Source organism: Camelina sativa, chromosome 16 (genome assembly GCF_000633955.1).
Source record: "Camelina sativa cultivar DH55 chromosome 16, Cs, whole genome shotgun sequence".
NCBI lineage: Eukaryota > Viridiplantae > Streptophyta > Magnoliopsida > Brassicales > Brassicaceae > Camelina > Camelina sativa.
This window is the reverse complement of record NC_025700.1, coordinates 21,441,812-21,466,608: the sequence shown is the minus strand read 5'-3', so window position 1 is coordinate 21,466,608 and position 24,797 is coordinate 21,441,812. Positions and strand designations below refer to the sequence as shown.

The window sequence follows — 24,797 nt, the reverse complement described above, 5'->3', positions numbered from 1 at the left end:
TAATTATTCTGATTAATCATACTATATTAATTGGGAAATACAAAATATGAAACTGACCTTAAAATGTGTAAAAAAAATACATTCAATTGCCATTAAAAAAATTGAATTAATCTTAGTTAATTAATTAAATAAAGAAAATTAATTAAAAAGAAAAAAACGCTACCAGATCAAATATAAAAAAATCTAAAAAATATATATATTTTCTCTCTCTAATAAATTATAGACGAAAATTACTAAATATATTTTTTAAAAATATAAACCAATCAGAATTTCAAAAACTAAGATTTTATATCCAAGTACACAATATAATTATTTTTAACAACTAAATTTCAAAGATTTTGTTAAGATTTCAAATTATGATTCTCCTATCATCTTTATATTCTTTTTTACAAATTTTTTAGAATTTTCATATAATACTTATAATTAGTAAAATGCAGAATGTTTTCTGCATATGTTGTGATTTGAATTTTTTAAAACGAAGATATGTTACTCAATCTAAAAAGAATGTGTGTTTTAATTTCTACATTAGCGGGTTGGTCTAACTAAATTTATATAGATGATAAATTAATAATTTTTCTTTGTTCAAAATTATAATATTAACACTACTACTTCATATTTCACAAAATAATGATGCAAATACAACAAACAAACAATATAAAACTGTAATATATGTCAAAAAAAATAAAATAATATAATATTCTAAAATAATTAGTATTCAAAAAGACTAATAGATTTACAGAATAATTTAGCCAATCTAGCTTTGAAATAGAGTCATAACAATTTAGCTAAATAATTCTCTTTGTAAAGATTTTCTTTAATCAATATATTTCATTTGTGGAAAAAAAAAAGATTTACATAACAATTAAAATAAATATTATCTCAAACAAAATAACTTTGTTAAAAAAAAATATAACAATAATTTTTATTATTATATTATAATTTTTTTAAAATGTTTATCTCCTGGTATAACTATAAATCTGCAATCAGTCCGTTGAAAATGATGTTATGGAAATGCATGATTTAGAATTATAATAACCTTTTGCATACATATTGTATCTTTGAAGCAAATCAAGTATATCTCGATTCTAAACATTTTAACACTTTATTTCTGAATGTGAGTGATCGTGAAATGAATTCATCATGGGCAAATAAGTAAGCATCACATCAAAAAAGGCAATTTTTCTTTTTTTTTTTTTTTCATAAAGGAGGCAAAAGCTTATGGCAGGCGGATGTCAGTATGACAATATGTTAAGACTTAGGCAGCCTTTCTTACAAGGCACTGGCTGACCATCACAATCGGGTTAAATTTCTCACATCACCCATTGATTCAATGGTTGGTAGAGTACTCAAGTGAAGAGTGAATAATTGAGTAATTGACATTGCGGAAACGTTTTGCTAGTGATATGATATTTTTCTTAGGATGTAATTTAAGGTATAAGCTACACGTCACAACAACAATAAAAAAGTGAACCATATAGCTTTTTAGTCGCAATAATTAAGTAGGAACAAGCTCACTATTTGGTTTACGCGAGAGACCTGACATTTGGGTTGATTTTTCGAGATGGTGACATTTGACTTACAAGGGTACTAACCAAAAAAGAAACTAATTAAATTCTAATAATCAACACTAATATCAAAACGAAACTATTATACTTATCTAATAAATATTTAATTCAGTCATGTTGATGTCATTCCGAAAATAATAGAAATTTGAAATTATATTAAACATTTAACCTTTGTATGAAAAAAACATTTACAGCATTACTCATATACATACGTAATTCATTTTATTGCATGCCGGAGCAACTAGCCTTAAAAAAATGATTGCACTATATAAGATATGATAAATAAAAAAAGTGCTTACTTGAAGAAAACACTTCCTAACAAATATTATAATAGCTTTTATGGATTCCCCAATCTACAAAACTGCTTTTTGACTAGCTTTCTAACTTCCATGCTCCAATCAATCTCATGGGAAGTTGGGTCACTACTATTCTGCCATTTTCTTTACCTGCTAAAGAAATACACAAAATAATACAAAAACAATATGGCCAAAACGATATGAAACAAAAACGATATCATAATCCACCCTTGAATATATTTAACCTAATTTCATTGTGTTGCAGTGATATAATACTACAAAAGAAGAAGTTCACTGGGAAAAGGACGAATTTGGGCAGATTTTGGAAACAAAAATAAAGTAAAATGTGGTTTAAAATTTTCGGTGATACTCCTTCAATTAAAAGGTGGTATTTAAAAAACAACTACACTCACTTTAGGTTTAATCACTATAAAATAAACAAATATGCAAAGACTACAGTTTCATTGACGAATAGCACTATTATCCATTTATCCTACATTTGTTTGGGTCTAAATTAAATACTATATATCCTGCAAAAAAATCATAGTTAAGGTCTTAATGACATGCTTTCATGTGTTTTCTGTTAACGTACTTTAACTAAAAGTTCGTACCTAAGTTATGTATTGGTTTGGAACATGAACTTCCAATATCAAGATTGCGATACATTTGAAGAAAACAAACGTATTAAGATTGAAAAAGTGTTGTATACTTGGTAGATTTATTCAAAAGATTTTTTTTTTAAAAAATCCGACAAGATCAAACTTAATATCATCAATAGACAACTGAAACAGTATCCAATCAATTTCTAGAAAGCTACGAGAATATGACAAGACACTAAAAATCAAGATGAACACGTTCTCACGATGTGCTAACTAGCTAAAAAAGCCTTCTTCGTGTTCGATTGCAAAAGAGATGATGAAAAAAATCTATTTAGTGAACTGAATTTTCTGCAAGTAAGCAAAGAAGAATGACAAAAAAAAAACGTGTGGATAAGGCTCGCACGTGCGTGGGGTCTTGGTGAAAAGAAAACAGAAGAAAAATCATCTTCGATATCTTCACCTTTTTTCCATCCCCTTCCTTAATTTCTGAGAGATAAAGCTACATATCTCACATGGCAAAATTCAGACGCCTTTCGTTTTATCTTTTCAGTTATCAAATTTCAAACAACGATTGTTCTTATATTCAAAATATAAATATAATTTTTTTTCTTATTTTATTAGATTCGGAGTTCATGCATGCACCGAAACCACACCGGATATATAGAACTGGCTATATACATTATAATCGTAACATACTAACATATATCCCATTTTCCAACAGGAATATTTTGTAATAACTAGAAAGCCATAAGAAGAATATACATATATAGTACTATTTCTAGAGTAATAACTAACACTTCAGTTTATTCGAACCAGACACTAGCTAGCAACTTATATAAAAGTATAGGTTAAGAAAAAAAAGGGATGGGTATACATGACAGATTTGTAAGTTTATGCGTTGGAGGGTTTCACATTGATATCATGATATTGATATGCATGAAAAATTGTATTTGTATGCTTGTGCTTTGAATATGTATACATGTAATGTACACTACGTATCGTATCGTCCGTCCTTTTCTATTGTAACTCTTGTTCGAATTCGATCGATACACATTTGTCTGAAAATGACAGTAAGATATTGATCTTCATCATCCACATGCTGCGTCTGCTTCTAGTTGCCAATCTCTATCCTGACTCCTGACCATATGTCCCAATTCACAATATTCTTATCGATTGCCTTTTTCTTTTTATGTTTATATAGTAGCTTAATTAAATAGATGCTCATATACAAATTACTTGAATTATTTTCACTACATGCATCGTCAAATTATTATATTAAAGTATTCAACAAAAGTTGATACAGTATTTTAACAGTATTATTCATTTATTTGAAACAAAATTATATCATCACATAATGTGTATTTTTTTCTGTTCTTTTGGGTCAACCAATGACATAATGATGTGTACAATACACTTTTTTCTATGACAGGCCGTTTGGAGAAACTCCGAATAATAAGCGTGGGCCGTTCGTATATATTTCCGTTTTTTTTTGTCAAAATAAAACATGCGAATAATTTGGATCCATAACAAAAACAAATTCTAAACTCGTGGGTCCTAAATTCGTCATATCACTTAGATTCTAATTTATAAAAAAAAAAATAAAGAGTTCAATAAATGAGTTTATGAACATTATGTTGCTAGAGATTGCTAAAGATTATTAAAGATTGCTAGAAAATTTTGTTGATTAATTTTTTAAAATATCGTAAAGTGCTCCAAATAATCTATATATTTTTATGATATTTTCAATGACTTTATTTTGTAAAAAAAGTATCTAAAATCATGAATCAATAACATAATAATTGAATTCATTAACAATCCTAGATTTTTTTGTTTTAATTGAATTACATAAATTTTTTCATGAATTTATAAAAGTCTGAATCCAATAACCCAATTTTTGTTAAGATAAAAATGACTTTTTACAAATCACAAACTAATAACACTAAACTTTAACAAAATTTAACAAAATCTTGATCTAATAATAACATTTAAAATTCTATTCAAATCTTAAACCAATAACCCACGCTTAAAAAAATAAATAATAAAATTTAATTATAACACAATAATTTTATTATTTTCTCTCAAACAGTAAAACACTAAACACATCATTCGAAGAAACAAAGTTTTTTTGTCACTTTTTAAAGTATCTTTTTTGGTACAATAAAATCCTTGTTTGATCATAATCATAACTTATATACTTTAAAGGGTAAATATGCTAAAACGAGGTGAATGAAAATCTAAAACTCTTCAAAAAGAAAAAGAGAGAGGGTCGGCTAGCTCAATAGCCATCCGATAAACAACCGAACCGACTCAAGCTCAATATATAAAAATAAAGTTTAAACGAAAAACAAAATGATGACTGTTCTAGAAAATGGACTCTAGCACTATAATCTATGGATGGTAGCTATGGATCGATGGACTAGGCGTCTTCTTCCAAATTTCTTAACAGAAATATATTTTTGGGTTAAAATTCTCAACATCCCAGAAGATTTTCGGTCTGAAGCAGTTGTTCGTGAAATTGGAGGCGTTCTAGGACATATTGATGAGGTCAGATTTCAAGATGCTACGGAGGAATCTAATGGAGAAGTTTGGGCTCATGTTTAGATGCACATCAATGATCGTCTGATCTTTGTTCGCTATATTGAGTTTGATCCTAGTAAACCACCAGTTATGATCAGATTTGTATTCCCCAAACTTCGAAAATTTTGTTTCCGCTGCGGATCTCTAAGGCATGAACAATCGGTTTGTGATTATGAGTCTCCACTCCCACAAATCGATGACGTTGCGATTCATAGAGCACTTGAGCCTAATCATAGTGAAGCTCAGCGGGAGGATGAGAATATGAGTGATCATGTTGAGTCCTCAACTCCAATAGTTGGAAATCTGAAACCTCGACTTTGTTCACTAGATGCAGATAATGATGACATGTCTATAACTCCTGGCTACATTCCTCTCACAATAAAGGAGTATGGAGCAACGTCACAATTGGCAAGTGGAAATCAGGGCCAGACCGTGGATACAAAACTTGAGGATGAAGCTTCTGCAACAATTCTAAGAAATGTCTCTTTAACCGCCAATCCCCCATCTCCTAGATTCCATCCAAATCAGAATGATCTACCGTTGCCAATAAATTTGATGAATCAGAGTCGGATGGATACTGCAGAGAAAGATTTGGATTGCACACGGTGTGGGGACAAAAGTCAAAAAAGAAAAGGAGAGGATCTTCCTTATGGGGATCAAGCCTCCACTTCAAAACCAAGAATTCAAAGTGTTTACCAGCTACAGGGGAGGGTGGATACCCCGAAACCACCCCTCCCAGAATGAAGATACTGCACTGGAATTGTCAGGGGCTCAAGAAGAACCCTCTGACAATTCCATACTTGAAGGATATCAGGAAGTCTTCTAAACCCGATATCTTGTTCCTCATAGAAACTAAAAACGGCTATAACTATGTGAATAAGTTAGGTGTAGATCTCAGTTTTCCAAACAGCTATATCATTTCTTATGATGGTATTAGTGGAGGTATGGCCATTTTTTGGAATGAGAAGGTGAATGTGCAGTTTGTTGATACACCTTCTCTAAATTATACTGATATGTATATCTCAGAGCTAGGAACACCAACCTTTTGTCTTACCTATGTATATGGTGACCCTGATCTGAAGCATCGTAACAATATGTCGAAGACAATGAGTCTAAGGGCGGATGCAGGTATGTACAGGAGTACACCACGTTTGGTCCTCAGAGAGTTTAATGATATAACAAGTAATGACGAGAAGTTAGGAGGACCACACCGCTCAGAAAATTCTTTCAAGAACTTCAGAAAAATGATAAGTACTTCTGGTCTTCAAGATTTAAAACGATTGGAGGAAAATACACCTAGAATGGACATCGGCATTCTTATTTAATCTGGTCACGAATAAATAGAGCGATGGCATCTGCAGATTGGCAAGATATGTTCCCAAAAGCTTATGTTCAGTTACTGGATTGGATTGGATCTGATCACAGACAAGTACTGATTCATACAGGTGATAGAAAAAAAAAAACATGGTGCCCTCTGTTCCGATATGATAATCGTTGGCGTTTCAATACCGAAGTCAAAGAGGAATTGTTAAAACATTGGAATTCTGACTCTTATTACCTCTTAGGTGATCAATTCCATGAAGCACTCCGAAGATGTAGATCATGTTTATCAAAGTGGAAATTGCAACACCTCAATAATTCAGCAAAGAAGATTCAGGAACTGAAAATTCGACTTCAACAAGAGTACAATTCTAATCCTATTGATCTTCATCAAATAACATCCTTGAAATCAGCTTTATTACATGAATATAGAATGGAAGAAGAGTTTTGGAAAACAAAAAGCAGAGTTCAATGGCTTCAAACCGGTGATCGAAACACCAATTTTTTCCATGCTAAAACTAAGCAACGGCGAAGCCATAACAGAATCAACGCTATCATGGATGCCAATGGGAAAGTGTGGACTTCAGAAGAAGGTATCAATAGAACTATAATCTCTTATTTCAACACTTTGTATCATTCATCAGATCAGGGTATCCATGAGCATGTGGTGAAACTTATTAAACCAAGAGTCTCTAATGAAATGAATGAAGCTCTAGCGAAGCCTATTACAGAGGAAGAGTTATACCAAGCTGTACATCATATGGCGAGAGAAAAAGCCCCTGGACCTGATGGTTTTAACCCAGGTTTTTTCCAAGATCATTGGCCTACAATACGAAATGGTGTGTATAATTTTGCTCAGTCTTTTTTTGAGGATTGCAAGCTAGACCCGAAAATCAATGATACACATATTTGCTTGATCCCAAAAGTAGGCCAGCCAAATGAAGTTAAGGATTATAGACCCATTAGTCTTGCCAATATTGCTTACAAAGTTTTATCCAAGGTAGTGGCAAACAGACTCAAACCTTGGTTGAACCAACTTATTTCACCAAACCAATCAACGTGTATTCCAGGGAGAATGATTACAAACAACATTCTAATTGCCTATGAGCTAATACATTCTCTTCATACTAAGAAACTGGCTCAACCATTTATTCCTGCAAAATTGGATATTAGTAAAGCTTTTGATAGAGTTGAATGGTATTTTATTGAAGCAATGATGAAGCAGATGGGTTTCTCTTCTAAGTGGTGTAATTGGATCATAAAGTGCATTACATTGTATCATATTCGGTGCTAATCAATGGCATTCCAGTTGGTCACATTACACCCCATAGAGGTATTCGTCAAGGAGATCCTATCTCACCATATCTCTATTTTTTATGTTCAGAGGCCCTATCTGCATTAATTCAAGAGAATATCCGGTTAAAGAAATTACATGGCTTTAAAGCAAGTCGAAACGGCCCTGCAATCTCACACTTACTTTTTGCAGATGACTCCTTAATATTCTGCAAGGCCACATAAGAAGAGTGCAACACTATCCTCGATATTTTGCAGCAATACGAGCAAGCCTCAGGTCAGAGCGTAAATTTTCAGAAATCTGCTATTACTTTTGGCAAAGGGGTTCAGGTACAAACGCGAAAAGCAAGAAGTCAACTGTTAAGAATTTGCAAAACAGAGGGTTTTGGTAGATATTTGGGGTTGCCTGAGTTTATTGGAAGGAACAAAGCAAATGCTTTTGCTTATTTGGCTCAACGAATAAACAAAAAAATGGATAACTGGTACACTAAGCTTCTTTCACCTGCAGGTAAGGAAGTACTCATCAAATCAGAGATTACAGCAATCCCATCATATAGTATGTCTTGTTTCCTTCTTCCATCAAGGATTATCAATCAGATTGCAAGTGCCATGAGACAATTCTGGTGGGCAAATTCCAAGGAAAAGCGCAGAATCCCTTGGATTGCATGGGATAAAATCACAGATCCAAAGAATGCAGGAGGACATGCTATAAGGGATTTAAAAGATTTTAATGTTGCACTCCTTGCTAAGCAAAGTTGGTGAATCCTCCAGCAGCCATCTTCACTTATGGCCAGAGTCTTTAAAGCCAAATACTTTCCAAAGCAAACTCTTCTTACAGCAACTCTAAAGGCAAACACCAGTTATGCTTGGAAGAGTATCCTACAAGGTACAAAGCTCCTTTCTCATGGTCTCAAATATACTGTGGGTAGTGGAAAACGGATTAATGTTTGGCACGACAAGTGGATGCTCACGAACCCACCAAGACCAGCCAGGGGATCAGGTAGTACCACGTACCCTCTGTTGACAGTTAGTGACTTGTTAGCTCAAGGCTTCTGGAATGATAATCTTCTGCATCAAATCATTGATCCAGAGGATATTGTCCTTATCAAGAACATTCGCCCGTCTATTACAGGTGTTGATGATGTGCTAAGTTGGACACATACCAAAGATGGTGTATATTCGGTCAAATCCGGATACCATCTTCAACGTACACTTTCGCACCTGCCTTCTCCCACACCGAATACTGTTAATCTACCAGTAACCATTTGCACAGGTTTGGAAACTCAATATCCCTCAAAAACTTAAGCATTTCTGGTGGCGATGCCTTCATAACGCTTTACCAACAGGGGATAATTTGAAGAAGCAGAAAATACTGGTAGATAATACTTGCCAACGATGTGGAGATGATGTAGAGAATATAAACCATCTTCTCTTCCACTGCAGAATCAGTCAAGAAATATGGACCTTTGCAACAAAAAACTCTAATACAGGTCCGTTTCTTCTTTCAAATTTGGCTACTCAAAATATTGATAGAATGTTAAGCCTGATTCAAAACCAACGAAAGGATGGAAGCTTATTCCCTTTCATTAGTTGGTGTATCTGGAAAGCGAGAAACGATTTGCTATTCAAGAATAAGCGGTGGTCTATTCTAGATACTATCAATAAGGCTTATTTGGATCTTCAGCGATCGAAGGATAGCTTAGCCTCCACTGCATAGAACTTAGACGGCAACCATTCTGCACTAAGCCGAGTACATCAAGACTCATCAAACCCATTACTCATAGAAGTAGGTAATACAAATCATACAGAATATTGTTGTCTAGTTGATGGGTCTTGGATTTCTTCAAATGAGTATGCTGGTATTGGTTGGATCCTTTATAATAAGAATGCACAGTTTTTCCTTAGTGGAGCGGCATCTATTAATCCTATGAATACACCACTTGAAGTTGAAGCGGAAGCACTCAAGTTGGCGATTCTCCATGTTAAGAGACTAGGATACAATAGTATTAAGTTCTCTAGGGATGCTGAAATTATATATGGCAAGGCTTTAAATCACTTAAATGGGATTTCAATGCAACAAGGACAACACTCTTTGTTAGCCACCTACTTGCAGGATATCAAGAGCATCGCCAACACATATGAGCATATAGTTTTCTCAAAAGTCTCACGTTCTGTAAACTCTGTAGCAGACAATCTAGCTAAGAATGCTAGAAAATATAAGTCCAGCTTTGTAATATCTTAGAATGATGTAGCTTAACTTGTATCAATTATAATTTATGTTTGTGGCCAAAAACGAAAAGGAAAATAATAAAAGAAAAAGAGTAAAAAAGGAAAAGGCAAAACACAGTCGGCGGATTGCGCCGACCAATCATAACGTCGTTTTCTTTTTATTTGCCAACCAAAAAAAAGATTTGATTCATTTATTAATTTTCATCTTCTCTTGTTCCTCTGGGCTCTGATAAGATTCAAGATCTTGTTTTCTTCTTCTTTTAATCAACTCGCGATTTCTTTTATTAATTGTTAATCTTTGATTTGGATTCCCAAATCTGTTTCTTCTTCCGTTTCTGCTTTTTTTTATAATCTGATCGGAAGATTCTAGTTTTTTTCTTTTTTTTTTTTCTGGGTCCTTAAGGTAGTTTTGTTTTTTTTACAACTCAGAGAGCTCGTTGAGAGTTTATTACTTGTAAGCAATGAAGAGTGATTCGACGGAGCAATCAGTTGAAAGAATCGAAAACGGTCACATCAAGAAGAAGAGGAACAGGCCAAGCAAACATATTCGTCGATCTAAGCTCACCTCAGGTTTTTCTAAAAATCTTTTCTTTAGGGTTTTTGTTTGTCAATTGATTTCGTATAATATATGCTTGTTTGATAGCTCTAGGGTTTTGCTATGAAACCTGTAGACTTGAAAGTTGATAATTAGGGTTTAAAGTTTGGATTTTTTTCTTTTTTCTTTAGTTCTTCTTAAACTGATATGTTTCTTGGGGTTTTTAGTTTGAATGTTAAATTGAGGATGAAGAAAAGTGTTTGTTGCCTTTTTACCTTACAAGTTTTCAACTTTAATGTCTTGGAAAAGTACCTGTAGAAGATACACATGTGGAGTCGTCAGATGGTAGAGATAGTAGTAGGGGTAAAGCAAAAGATTCTACTTCTTCATCCAAGCAACAGCGATCGGATACTTCCAATGGACTTGGAGTCATGCGAGCGTCTAATGTTGCTTTCAGTTCTGTGCCGCCTTTGTATTTTGAGAGGCCAGCAGAAACTAGTTATCCCGGGAGATGCGCAAGTCCGTTGCTTCCTTCTCCTGATGTTAGTAAACAGTTGTTATCTAAGTCGTGCCCTGATCCTAGGGCTTGTGACCAGTCTCCTAGGATGGATGGTGACTTGTTTCAGCAGATTAAAGGTTCCTCACAGCGAAAGATTTTCTCTTCACACTGGTCTCTCGATGCTGTTAACGAAGCTTTAGAGGTTTGTTTGACATGTTCTCTTTATTGTTTCTCATGCTTTCTTCAAGAAAGAACATTTTAAGTTATATTTTCTGGACCTCATAGTTTACTTTTATGCATTGTATCAGAAGGGGGAAGCTTTTAAAGCACTATTTCGGGTGAATGCTCATAACCGCAATGAGGTCAGAAGCAACACCTGATTTTTCCAAGAGATTTTGAGTTTCTAAACCGTTGATTTCTTATGTTCATTTTGAAACAATGTTTTCTTCTTTTTCTTTTTGAAGGCTTACTGTAAGATCGATGGAGTTCCTACAGATATTCTAATCAATGGAAATGTTGGCCAAAATAGAGCAGTAAGTTTGGTTTATTCTCTACACTAGACTTCCTGACTTATGTTTTTTCTGCATTTCTGTCTTAGATCTCTTTCCTTTTGACTTATCCTTTCATTGGTTGTTTTTTAAGTTCAAACTTGTGTTTCTTTATGTAGGTGGAAGGAGATATTGTTGTTATTAAATTGGATCCGCTCTCACTGTGGCCCAAGATGAAAGGATTTGTTACTGAAAGTGTTGCTAAGTCTGAAGTAACAGACAGTCCCCCAGAGAAAGATAACATAAATGCTCGACAAAAGAAATCTGTTGATGTGGTGGAAGGTTTTGAAGATGGGTTCTCGATAAACGGATCACCAGTTATTGGTAAAGGAGGTAAGAACTGTGTTAGTCGCAGTTCGTCACCATTACTGGATTCATGTTTGGGTTCTTCTAGTGAGCAGAAAGGAAATGGCAGTGCAGTTGAGAAGTTATGCGGCGTCCTTAATTCCTTCCCCCACAAAAGACCAACTGGACAAGTTGTTGCTGTTGTTGAAAAATCACTTGTAAGGGATTCTATCGTGGGCTTGCTTGATATCAAGGGATGGAGTCATTACAAGGGAGGTGATGCAAAAAGGTGCAAGTCTCCTTCGTCTCTTTCTGATGATGAATACGTACAACTGATGCCTGCAGACCCTAGGTTTCCTAAATTGATTGTTCCCTTCCATGCCTTACCTGGAAGCATTGGAGAAAGACTCGAGAATATTGATCCAACTCTCGAGGCAGAGCTGGTAGCTGCCCAAATTGTGGATTGGGGCGAAGGCAGTCCATTTCCCGTAGCCCAAATTACACATCTCTTTGGCCGAGGCAGTGAATTAGAGCCTCAGATCAAGGCAATATTATATCAGAACTTGGTTTGCGATTCAGACTTTTCTCCTGGCTCGCTTACTAGTCTTCCACGTGTCCCTTGGGAAGTACCAGAAGAAGAGGTTCAACGTAGAAAAGATCTGAGAGACCTGTGTGTATTGACCATCGACCCCTCGACGGCTACAGATCTTGATGATGCTCTATCAGTGCAAAGTTTACCCGGCGGGTTTTTTAGAGTCGGTGTTCACATTGCTGATGTCTCCTACTTTGTTTTACCAGAGACTGCTCTTGACATAGAAGCTCAGTTTAGGTCGACAAGTGTTTATATGCTGCAGAGAAAAATATCAATGTTGCCTCCATTACTGTCAGAGAACGTAGGTTCACTTAATCCAGGAGCTGATAGGCTTGCATTTTCTATCTTCTGGGATTTGAATAGAGAAGGGGATGTGATAGATCGCTGGATTGGTCGTACAGTTATACGGTCGTGCTGCAAGCTTTCATATGATCATGCTCAAGATATTATAGATGGGAAAACTGATGTTCCAGAAAATGGCTGGCCTTCGTTGCATGGATCTTTCGAATGGAGTGATGTAGTTCGATCTGTCAAACAGCTTAGTGAGATTTCCACCACTTTAAGGCAAAAAAGATTTAGAAACGGGGCTTTGCAGCTGGAGAATTCGAAGCCTGTATTCCTATTTGATGAACACGGAGTTCCGTATGATTTTGTGACATGTTCGAGAAAGGGTTCAAATTTTCTTGTGGAGGAGTTTATGCTATTAGCAAATATGACAGCAGCTGAGGTTATTTCTCGAGCTTACCCGGATAGTGCACTTCTCCGGAGGCATCCAGAACCGAATACACGCAAGCTCAAAGAATTTGAAGGATTTTGTTCAAAGCATGGTATGGATTTGGACATATCTTCTTCTGGCCAACTCCAGGAGTCATTGGAGAAAATTACGGGAAACCTCAAAGATGACTCAGTTTTTGTAGATATTCTCAACAATTATGCTATAAAACCTATGCAATTAGCGTCTTACTTTTGCACTGGGAATTTGAAGGACAGTGTTGCTGAGTGGGGACACTATGCACTAGCTGTTCCTCTCTATACTCATTTCACATCTCCTCTTCGACGGTACCCGGACATAGTCGTTCACCGTGCGATTGCTGCTGCACTTGAGGCTGAGGAGTTGTACTCAAAGCAGAAACAAACACCAATTGATGAAGTGAGAAGCTGTTTCACCGGCATACATTTCAATAAAGATGCTGCTGAATCTATGGAGGGCAAGGAAGCATTATCGGTCGCTGCTTTGAATCATGGTGTTCCCTCCACTGAAATACTCTCTGATGTCGCTGCTTATTGCAATGACAGGAAGCTGGCTTCTCGAAAAGTCAGAGATGCATGTGATAAGCTCTATACTTGGTTTGTGCTGAAGAAAAAAGAGGCAAGTAAATCAGAACCTTGCATCATTCAGCTGCTTCTTATGTTTATGGTTGTTAAGAAATCTCATTTGTTTCCTTTTCCCTGCAGGTTTTTCCGTGCGAAGCTAGAGTAATGAACTTGGGATCAAGATTTATGACTGTTTACATTAGCAAGCTCGGGGTAAGTCCCCACTGGTTCATGTATCTCCTATTAAATGATCTAAATCCCTGTCTGCTTAATACTAATCGATGCTGATGCTGTCACAGATTGAACGAAGAATATACTATGACCAAATCGAAGGCTTGTGTGCAGACTGGCTAGAGGCAACGTCTACGTTAATTCTTGATAAACTCTATTTCAAGAGAGGAGGAAGAGGCTATTTCAAGCCCTTGGAGGAAGTTGCATATGTGGTGAGTCCTAGTGACCTATGTGCTGCAAAATGCAGTGCATTGTCTGTCCATGACACCGAGTCATCAGAGGCTGTGACAAAAGACGAAGTAGCCCCTGCGGTTTTTCCGTTGACTGTTCAGCTTTTCTCATCCATTCCGGTGGTTCTTCACGCTGTTGGTGGAGATGACGGTCCGCTCGATATAGGAGCGAGACTCTACATGAGTTCATATTATTTATGATTGGAGCAAAGAGAACTCTTAACAGGCAGACTGTAGCAACTGCTGTATATTTTTCAGATTAAAGTTGCTGGAGAAAAAAATCATGTGGGACGAGAACAGCTCCGTAGTTGGATGATATATAGATAGACAGAGACCAGTGTGGGGACTTGCCGTTGTATTTTTTGGTTCGGTCTGGAATCCCCATTGGTTCGATTCGAAGTTGAGTTAAATGTGTTTCTATTTCCTTTGTTTACATAGATTTGCTTGCCCATTATGTTTTAGTTTTGGGTTGGCCAAAATCATCAAAAGCTTTCACTTGTAAAATTCCATCGAGTAAACAAGCCTCTCTGCTAATAGTAAGATTACAACAGAAAATCTCAATTGCAATTGCTCCATGTTGTCAAAAAGTTCTTTAGGACTAAAAGATATATTGGTACAAGGTTGCTTGATGTCAGAAAGATCTACTAAACTTCTTAGGTGTAGGTTTTGGTTTGGCGGCTGCATTCTGAGCTGCTTCTTGTTCCTGTAATTTCATTTGATGTTCTGAGAACTCTCTTTGGCGCTGACTGGCTTGGCAACTAACTGCAACCAACACGCCTAAGACTGAGAGCAGAGAACCCACGTCCCTAGTGCACTGCAAAGAAGAAAACTTTAGGTTACAGAAACGTTCAAGAGAGACACGCTTGAATGTGTTTACCAAATATCTTTGCTGTCCTGAAGATTTGGTACTTCACATTCTAAGACTAGGAAGATAAAGAAAGCAACTTACATGACTTGAGTTCGTAAACACATTCCCCTGACCTGTAAGTTTTACTCTGTTTTCGAAACGTAGCGAAACTCGGTTGACAATGGGCATAAAATTCTTTAAACGGAGGCAATACTTCACGCCTAGCGGATCAAAACTAATTACAACTGCAAATACCGTCCAAATAATACATATGACATAAACAATGTTTTGTGCTGCACAATGATATCAAAACTTAAAAGCTAAACACAGAAATCAACAGCACACTAAGTCAAGCATTTGAGATAAGAACTACACATAGCGAATGAACATTTTTAGCGAAGATAAACATGAAACAGATCATTGCATCTACAAGAACAGCAGAAAAATATTGTCTTTGATCTCACGGAAAACAGAACGAGAGTGAACCGGAACATGTGGACAGTAGGAGAGCTTCGATGGTCGGACTGGGCCTGATTGGCTATAATAACATATATAAACTCGTATTATAAAGAAGCCCAATTATATAAAATCTCCAATTATTTTGGCTATGAAATACATCATCAGCTCAACTAAAAGAAGCAAGTAGTATATACACTTCACAATCCACGAGTTTTACCTTTCGATCACAGACAAAAGAAAAAAGGTATACTTTTTTAAACTTGGCCACACAAAAAAAGGCTTTACATTAACCCACAAAGAGTCTGTGGAGGAGTCGAAGCCAGCTTTGGTGGGCTTTGCCACTAACCTATAATAATAATACCCTTTGCCTAAACATATGTTTATCCTTTTATTAGTTGACTAATTCCTTGTCGTTTTGTTATTTTATTACATAGATACTACTAGATTCTCTAAACAAAAAAGGTTAAACTTGGCTGCGTCATCATCTTCAAGGCAGCATGGCCCATGAATCATCATGAGTCGTGTTCTAAAAAGCCCACTTGATGTTAAAGTTGCAACTACTCTGAAGGAAAATTCCTAAATCTCGGAATCAAACCCTAAAAAGCTTATCTTTTTTTGTGGTAATGCAGCAGAGTCAATGTACCTGGACACAAACGGTGTGATACTCAGACATTTTACCTTCAAATCCTCACTTCTCCCAATCACGACTCATTCCCGACGAAGCTACGCGAATACCCATCGTTCAACTTCAACCGGAGCCACCATGACCACCACATTTTCGACTCAGAACGAGTCGACTCAGCAAACTCAGAAACCCGTCCAGGTATGATATTCTTTTTTTCCAAATTCCCCCGTGGGGTCTTTGTTTCTTTAGTGATCTCAAATAGTCTGTGTCTGTATTATTTACTCAAATGATGAAAAAGGCAACATATGCTTCGATTCTCGTTTCTTGTGTTCTTGAAAGATCTAATTTTTGAAAGGGTCCTCTTCTGTTTTGTGGAAGCTGCTGTTCTGTCAATTTGATGTTTTTTTTTTTTTTTTTCCTCCTCTGTTCTTCGAAATGATTTCAAATTTTGTCCGATTTGGATTCCACTCAGTTCATACTTGTACGTCCCCATGGTACTACCTTTAACAGTTTACACTATCCATCAATCCCAGTTTCACCTTTTAGCTTGGTTGGTAGCTCTAATATTGTATTTTGCTTTAAAATGCCAATTTTTATACTAGACTTCACTTAAACCATCGGAGAGTTTTAAACCCAATAACTGATCAACTCAGTTTTGCAATTTTGGCTATATAGTTTTTGAGATATTAGTAACAGTCAAGAACCTCTACAAAATCTGTAATGGGATGATTTCTTTATATGTTGGTTATCTATATTACAATACATTACTCATCTCCAGTTATAGCTGCAACTTTAGACTTCTTGATGTTATATATCCTAAATCATTTTGGCAACTTAATTTCATAGGTGGCTAAGCGATTAGAGAAGTTCAAGACTACTATTTTCACTCAGATGAGCATATTAGGTGTGAAACACGGAGCGATCAATTTAGGCCAAGGCTTTCCCAATTTCGACGGTCCTGATTTTATTAAAGAAGCTGCCGTCCAAGCCATTAAAGATGGTAAAAACCAGTATGCTCGTGCATACGGCGTTCCTGAGCTCAACTCTGCAATTTCTACCCGGTTTCAAGAAGATACAGGTCTCGTTGTTGATCCGGAGAAAGAAGTCACTGTCACATCTGGTTGCACTGAAGCCATAGCTGCATCAATGTTGGGTTTAATAAACCCTGGAGATGAAGTCATTCTCTTTGCACCATTCTACGATTCCTATGAAGCGACGCTCTCTATGGCTGGTGCTAAAATAAAAGGAATCACTTTGCGCCCACCTGACTTCTCTATCCCTTTGGAAGAGCTCAAAGCTGCGTTTACTAAAAACACCCGAGCCATCCTCATGAACACTCCACACAACCCAACGGGGAAGATGTTTACAAGAGAAGAGCTTGAAACCATTGCATCCCTCTGCATTGAGAACGATGTGCTTGTGTTCTCTGATGAAGTGTACGACAAGCTTGCTTTTGAAATGGATCACATTTCCATAGCTTCTCTTCCTGGTATGTACGAAAGAACTGTGACCATGAATTCCCTTGGAAAGACTTTCTCTTTGACCGGATGGAAGATCGGTTGGGCGATTGCACCACCTCATCTGACTTGGGGAGTTCGACAAGCACACTCTTACCTCACGTTCGCCACATCAACACCAGCTCAGTGGGCAGCCATTGCAGCTCTCAAGGCACCAGAGTCTTACTACAAAGAGCTGAAGAGAGATTACGCGGCGAAAAAGGAGATTCTGGTTAAGGGTTTGAAAGAAGTCGGGTTTACAGTGTTCCCATCAAGCGGGACTTACTTTGTGACCGCGGATCACACGCCATTTGGACTGGAGAACGATATAGCCTTCTGTGAGTATCTTATTGAAGAAGTTGGAGTCGTTGCAATCCCCACAAGCGTCTTTTATTTGAATCCAGAAGAAGGGAAGAACTTGGTTAGGTTTGCCTTCTGTAAAGACGAAGACACTTTGCGTGGTGCAATTGAGAGGATGAAACAAAAGCTAAAGTCAAAAGTCTGAAGTTTGAATTAGTAAACCACCTCCCTATTTTTATTGTTGTTGTGTAGTAGTAGTACCTTGTGTTCGTAGTTTTTCTTCGGTTCCATTTCATGAGAGACTTTGAATCAGCAAAGCAAATTAATAAAGTTTGACGTTATTAAATGGCTAGAGTAAGCATTGTCTTTGTGTTTTGTTTAATCTTGAAAAATCCTAAATGAGCAAATTAATTAATTAAGGTTGAATGTTCTCTGAAAGACTGAGATTGATGTAATTATCTTTTTATAGGCCGAAAGTTATAAAAAGTAAATGAATACTACATCAGAAGAACTTAGACTTAAGATCTCAGTGAAAGCGATGTTAACTTAATTAATCAAATACTAGAAAAGCCATTTATATAACCTCATCTTATTACCTTAAGCTTTGTCGTTTTCGATCTTTTGCAAAGAAACCATAAGAGATGCTGAGATTACTTAAACGTTTTCGAATATAGATAGATATTTTAGTAAAATTAACGCATACATGTAAATAATTTATTTTTGCAGTAGTATTGGGAATATAATATTGTCCCATGTGAAAAGTATATACTATAAATATTTGAGGCCTAGTAATGCGGAGGGCACCATGCGAGGATGTTTGGTAAATATGTTTTTATTCACAAATATGATCCAAACCCATTTTTTGTGTTTCTTTCTCTTTATTTGTATAATTTATTTCCGTATCAAGTAATTCATCTCGATCGTCCGATTTGGTAGACTACCTATATACTCCTTTATACAGTTTTCACCAACTATCTATCTTCTTCCCAATATGAATCGTTGATTTTATTTGTAGTCTATGGTTTACACCTTTTTCTATTATTGATAAAAAGTAAAGTATACTTGCCATGAATAAAGACCAAAATAAATAAATATTCTTTTGAAAGTCTAAATCGACTGTAATATTAATATAGAAAATTCTCCCAAAAGCAGTGATGTTTTCACCGAATTTTTCATTTAAAAAAAAAAACGAAAAGTTTAAATTATATTTTAAGAAAAAGAGTGACCAACCAAACCAAAAGAGATGTGTGTGTGTAGCGGCACGTGCCGGCCTGCAACAGTAAAGCTAAAAAGCGTCTCCGCCTCCTAATATTCCCCGTCAAGACCGTGACTTCTTCTTCTTCTTCTTCTTCCCCCTTACTCAGTCAGATCCAACGGCTACGCTTCGTTGCTTTCGTTAAATCAACCGTCAGATTTTTTTTTATCTAACGGTCAATATTGAATCTAACTCCTTTTTTTCTTGACTGTCTCTTAAAATAATAATCTCAAACCCGCTTCAAAGTTCAAAGCTTTCTCTCTCTCTCTCTCTTTCGATCTCTCTCTCTTAAGCAAAGTGAGCTTCTTCTTCTCCTTCTACGTTTTTATTAGCTTCACCGTGAAAACTCTCCGGAATAGAAAAAAAAAACGACGTAAAAGATCAATATTTTTGGAAATAGAGTTAAGAGATCTCTCGTGTTTGCGATGCTCGGCACGGTGGTGCAGTGGTGGCTAACGTATTTCCGTTTAACATTTGGCCGGAAAAATCGAGAAAGAAAGTGGTGATTCATACTCTATATCGAGCCTTCTCTCGATCGAAGCTTTTTGAATTTTTTTTTGTTGCTCTGTTTTATTTTTATCAGAGGAGATGAGCCAATCAAAACTGACGAGGACTCAGTCGTCGTTACTCAGATCATCTCCGACGATTCGATCATCGATTCAAAGCCTTTCGTCAATCACTGAATGTGATGACTTCAACGAAACCTCTCACCACCGCTGCGAACAAGATCTAGAAGCCGGTGAGAAAGAAGAGAAACAGAGGAGGAAAAAACCGGTTAAATCATTCGGGTCAATTAACCGAATTAAACCGGGTCTCGCCTTCACGCTCGCTTCTCTCTCTTTCCTCAGTCTCTCATCTTTCTTACTATTCTTCGTCGATGAGGTCTTCACGTCGGAGAATCTCTTGCTCGGTTTGATCTTCGTCGCCGTTGCTCTGTTCTTCGCATCGCGCAACATGGCGGTTATCAACCAAACCGTAATCGCAATCAAACAGATTCGCGTAAGAAGGTCTCGAACCAAACACAAACCGAAACCGGTTCAATGGTACATCGGGGATTCAAAACCGGAACCGATCAAAGAAGATGAAACGAGGAGACTGGCCGTTAAAGAAGGAGTTCGGTTCTTTAGCAATGGTGACTTCTACGAAGGTGAGTTTAACAAAGGCAAGTGTAACGGAAGTGGAGTTTACTACTATTTCGTTAATGGAAGATATGAAGGAGACTGGATCAATGGAAGATACGATGGTTATGGAATCGAGTGTTGGTCTAAAGGAAGCAAGTACAAAGGACAGTACAAGCAAGGACTTAGGCATGGTTACGGAGTTTACTGGTTTTACACTGGTGATTCTTACTCTGGTGAATGGTGCAACGGTCAAAGCCATGGCTTTGGTGTTCAAACTTGTGCTGATGGAAGCTCTTTTGTCGGAGAATTCAAATTTGGTGTCAAACATGGACTTGGATCTTACCATTTCAGGTATATTTAAATATATAAAAAAGGAGACAAAAGCTTATATGTCTCTGTCGTTTTTATTTCTGAGTTATGATGATTTGTTGTAGAAATGGAGATAAGTACGCAGGAGAGTATTTTGGAGACAAGATTCATGGATTTGGTGTTTACCATTTTGCTAATGGTCACTATTACGAAGGAGCTTGGCACGAAGGTCGTAAGCAAGGCTATGGCACGTATAGATTCAGAACCGGTGATATCAAATCCGGTGAATGGGATGATGGTAATCTCGTTAACCATCTTCCTCCGGAATCCGGCCCGGTTCATAGAGCGGTTCAGGTATTATTCTATATATATTATTCCAAAAAGGATGATACTTTAGATGGAAATGTTAAAACATTGATTTGGATTAAAAGATACTTAATGGTATAATTAATTGCAGAGCGCACGAGAGAGGGCGAAGAAAGGAGTGAACCAAAGACGGGTCGATGAGCAGGTGGTACGAGCTGTGGCTGCAGCTAATAAAGCTGCGACGGCTGCCAGAGTTGCAGCTGTGAAAGCCGTTCAGAATCAAATGGATGGTAAAATTTGTGAAAATTAAAACATTAGAAAAAAGAAAATAGTGAAAATGACAAGTAAAGATGACAAAGGAAAAAAAAAAATGTATTAGATTTTTTTGTTTTGTTTTAAATGTAACCCTGGTAAGCTTTGAATTATGAGAAGCTTTACTATGGAGGGTTTTTTTTTTTTTTTTAATTAGATTTGTCTAACTAATGTAAATGTACATAGAGGAAGTAATGTTTGGTTTTTTTCTTTTTTGTAAAAGAAAATATGTGGATGACTAGATTGAGGTTTGATATTGATCTGAATCACTGACAGATAGATAGATTGATTTTTTTTATTATTTTTTTTTTTTGTAGTTTGAAATACTAACCTTAAATCGGAATCTGTGATTTGTTTCGTAGTTGATTTGATCTCTTTCTTTTTTTAAGAGAACTCGGATTATAGTATTATTACTATCGAGAAAAAGAAAAAGATAAGATAAATCAATGAAGAAGATTCTTCGTACCCAGACTTGTCAAGGTAGGTTAAATAGTAGCCATATCAAGTAAAAACTATAAAATCAACGGATCGATATGATTAATGGCCTGTAACTGTTAAGTGGTCTGACTGAATTAGTTGCAAAAAGCCAAAACCTCTCCCGAACTCTTTTCGTATTATTATGTATGTATTAGGTGGTGGCAATAAATATTTCTAGCATTTCTAATTTTTTTGGAGCTACCAGAATCACTAAAATACTGTAAATAAATTGTTACATGTAACAATTTCAAACCCGTAATAGTTTATAATTGCTTAAACTAAATGTTTAGAGCAGCTTGTCTGATCGTGGTCTCACAAATTAAATAATTTGTGGGTTTATGTTGATTAATGTATTATGTATGTCTGGGTTTTTACCATAGTATGTTTTATGAGTCTAGATCTCGGTATAAACACTATTACGATTATATAAACAAACAAAATAAAAACGGAACTGGTTTATTATTGAACAAATGGATTTAAGAATGACACATTCTTGAGTGTAAGAGCTAATATAATCTCAATGTGTCCTCTTATTTACTTTTTTTTTTTTTTCAGTAAAAGCGTATCCAAATATATATATATATATAGGTGATACTTGATAGCTAAAATCGTATCATATACTATATACCAACGTGCAGTATATATATATATGTCTTTGGCTAAATCTTATATATATAGTTACGTTTGCAATAGCATGTGCCAATGATAAAATATCTACTATACATGATAAATACTTGTATATACATTAAGTATCTCAATTCATTTGTTATCTGGGCAGAATCATTCATATCTTGCGTGTGTGCGTGGTAAATCGGCTAACTGGTACTAGTCTTAAGGGAATGATTTGATGTCATGAAGATCCTGTGGTAATTTTGCTTACATCAACAGTTTGACTCAAATCTTTAGAGATTCAAACTTTGAAGTCTTTCTATTCTAACCACTCAACATGCAATATTCCCCTAAAGAAAAGAAAAAAGCAGGTCTAATTTTCAAGTTCTATAAACAGAAACTGTACTATGCCTATAAATGAAATTTCAATCGCAATAAATATACTGTATATCACCCTAGAGAAGCTACGAGTAACAAGCATTTATTGAAATTATTGATATATATTATACTGTAATTTATTTCTTTGATTGGTCGACAACAGATTAAGGCTGCCATACTATTCAATATACGACATCTATGCACAGCCAATAATTTGGATAATTGCACGAATACCACTTGTTTAGATTATTTGATCATCCATATATTAATCAATACCCAAAACAATTCCTAATAAATTTTGTGGACGAGAGAAAAAAGTTATTGTGTATGTATTGCACGTACATTAGCTTTAAGATAAGGTGGTATATACTACTTATTTCGCAAAAAAATTTGCATGATTGTTCTATTCATTTATTAAGCGACGAGTTTAGTGACGAAAATATATAAAACAAAAAAAAATGTTGTACTGTATTTCATATCTTTAAAGTTTATATTAGACTTTTCTTTCTTTTCCTCCATGATATAATGATAAATGATTTGTTCTGTCATACATATTTTTATTACTAAATTCCTAAGATTCCATCATTCCGAGTTCCACGTCCAATAATGGCAAACTACAAAGCGGTTTGATTTCCCTTCTGTACCCCGAAATATGCTTTCATAACCTGGTTGGTCATGAAGAACAGGCTTTCAACTGGGGACATGATGCAAAACTGGAACCTCAATGTTGATCATAGCTCCAAACTATGCAACAACCTCATGGAAACACGAGATTACCTATTTTTTCATTGTTCTTTTTCATAGAAGGTGTGGGAAGGAGCTCACTAGAGGTCTGCTTTTGCACAAGGACACTGCAGATTGGCGACACATCATAGCACTGGTCAGTGGTACAGAGTTTGATAAGACATCAAAGTTTATTATTGGCTACACTTTCCAAACCACCCTATATTTCATTTGGAGAGAAAGGAATGACAGGCGACACGGTAACCAATCCTTGTCGGCAGAGAAACTGATTAAGCTAATAGACAAAAACGTACGAAACAGGCTGAGTACTATCGGTAGCTAAGAGAACACCACCATTCAGACTTGATTTGCTACATGATCATATTAATCCCATAACACAATACTTTTAGCAATGTATTAAGAAAACAGTACTTAGAAACAGCTTTGTTCTTGCATTGTAAAAGATTTATTTTTCTTTTAAATATAATTTAACATTAAATTCAAAAAAAAAAAATTCTATCGTTCCATTTTCATATGACATGCATGTCTATATTGCCTCGTTTATTACAAATTTATTTAAACGCAAAGAGTAATAAAGGCATCATACTGATAAATTTAATGGGTCTGTATATTAAACTCGCATACTTAATGGAGATTTTTAAATGAAACTTATGAAGGGATTGATGAAAGTGCCTGTCCAATGGGGTTCTTTGTTTGACCCAAAGCATATTTGGTCAAATAGCTTTCCACGCGACACTCCGTATTCAGTGATTAATGCCATCTTTACATTATTATAGCTAGGGTTACTTCACTACTTTGATACACCAAAAAAAAAAAAAAAATGAACTTCCCTAAATAATGAATCAAACAGGAGCAGCCAAATGGTAAACCTCTCGAAACTCATACTCCTTTTAATTTGGATCATTGATATATAAAGTTGGTTGCTACAAAACATGCAAAGTAGACAACATAATTACAAGTTGCATTATTAACACTAAAATTCAAAAAATAAAAGCAAACCGACTTTTCCATTTTTTGTCACCTCGAGTTTGGCAATTACCACCTTCCTATGGACCATTTCATCTTTCAATCGCGCGGCCGGCTCCTATCTTCCAGTATTATACTTTAGTGTATAACGATCAGCAGATATATATTTGCATATGATATGATTATATATTTAGTTGCTTACAGCTTCATCAAAGCCTATCTCCAAGAAGTTGCGAATTCGAATATAACAATTAAAATATCCAAACTGATTACTAATATCTACATATAATAAGGTAACACAATGTTTTTTTAATATATATATCAACATATACTTAATTAAATAAAAAATCATCATAGCAATTAGGACTATCAATGAATTATGAGATAATTAAGGTTGGGACTTAAGAGCCTCTAGTAAAACTAAAAGCAAAGTACAAACTAAAAAGAACAAACAATTGAAAAAAAAAAAAAGTAAAAAGA

The 24,797-nt window shown here is 35.6% G+C and overlaps 3 protein-coding genes across 4 annotated transcripts; all 3 read left to right on the top strand.

Annotated features, from left to right (window-relative positions):
• Nucleotides 10,047-14,653, top strand: LOC104751662 (DIS3-like exonuclease 2). 2 transcript variants are annotated; one of them, XM_010473662.2, is made up of 7 exons: nt 10,047-10,449; nt 10,733-11,115; nt 11,222-11,275; nt 11,378-11,446; nt 11,581-13,707; nt 13,794-13,865; nt 13,952-14,653. In XM_010473662.2, exons 1-7 carry the CDS (start codon nt 10,341-10,343, stop codon nt 14,312-14,314), a joined length of 3,177 nt encoding a protein of 1,058 aa, XP_010471964.1. In that variant the 5' UTR covers nt 10,047-10,340; the 3' UTR covers nt 14,315-14,653. The 2 variants fall into 2 exon arrangements, with proteins under 2 accessions (XP_010471964.1, XP_010471963.1); XM_010473661.2 differs by having other exon boundaries at nt 10,049-10,449; nt 10,724-11,115.
• LOC104751661 (probable N-succinyldiaminopimelate aminotransferase DapC) lies at nt 15,969-18,194 on the top strand. The gene is made up of 2 exons (XM_010473660.2): nt 15,969-16,242; nt 16,891-18,194. The coding sequence occupies exons 1-2, from the start codon at nt 16,057-16,059 to the stop codon at nt 18,043-18,045; spliced, it is 1,341 nt and encodes a 446-aa protein (XP_010471962.1). The 5' UTR covers nt 15,969-16,056; the 3' UTR covers nt 18,046-18,194.
• On the top strand, nt 19,343-21,397 carry LOC104751660. The gene is made up of 3 exons (XM_010473659.2): nt 19,343-20,567; nt 20,651-20,879; nt 20,983-21,397. The coding sequence occupies exons 1-3, from the start codon at nt 19,684-19,686 to the stop codon at nt 21,139-21,141; spliced, it is 1,272 nt and encodes a 423-aa protein (XP_010471961.1). The 5' UTR covers nt 19,343-19,683; the 3' UTR covers nt 21,142-21,397.

Coding starts and splice junctions, on each gene's coding strand:
- LOC104751662 (XM_010473661.2), top strand. CDS start 10,341: ATGAAGAGTGATTCGACGGAGCAATCAGTTGAAAGAATCGAAAACGGT. Junction 11,276..11,377: donor ATGCTCATAACCGCAATGAG/GTCAGAAGCAAC, acceptor TTCTTTTTGAAG/GCTTACTGTAAGATCGATGG. Junction 11,447..11,580: donor ATGTTGGCCAAAATAGAGCA/GTAAGTTTGGTT, acceptor TTCTTTATGTAG/GTGGAAGGAGATATTGTTGT.
- LOC104751661 (XM_010473660.2), top strand. CDS start 16,057: ATGTACCTGGACACAAACGGTGTGATACTCAGACATTTTACCTTCAAA. Junction 16,243..16,890: donor AAACTCAGAAACCCGTCCAG/GTATGATATTCT, acceptor TTAATTTCATAG/GTGGCTAAGCGATTAGAGAA.
- LOC104751660 (XM_010473659.2), top strand. CDS start 19,684: ATGAGCCAATCAAAACTGACGAGGACTCAGTCGTCGTTACTCAGATCA. Junction 20,568..20,650: donor CTTGGATCTTACCATTTCAG/GTATATTTAAAT, acceptor GATTTGTTGTAG/AAATGGAGATAAGTACGCAG. Junction 20,880..20,982: donor CGGTTCATAGAGCGGTTCAG/GTATTATTCTAT, acceptor AATTAATTGCAG/AGCGCACGAGAGAGGGCGAA.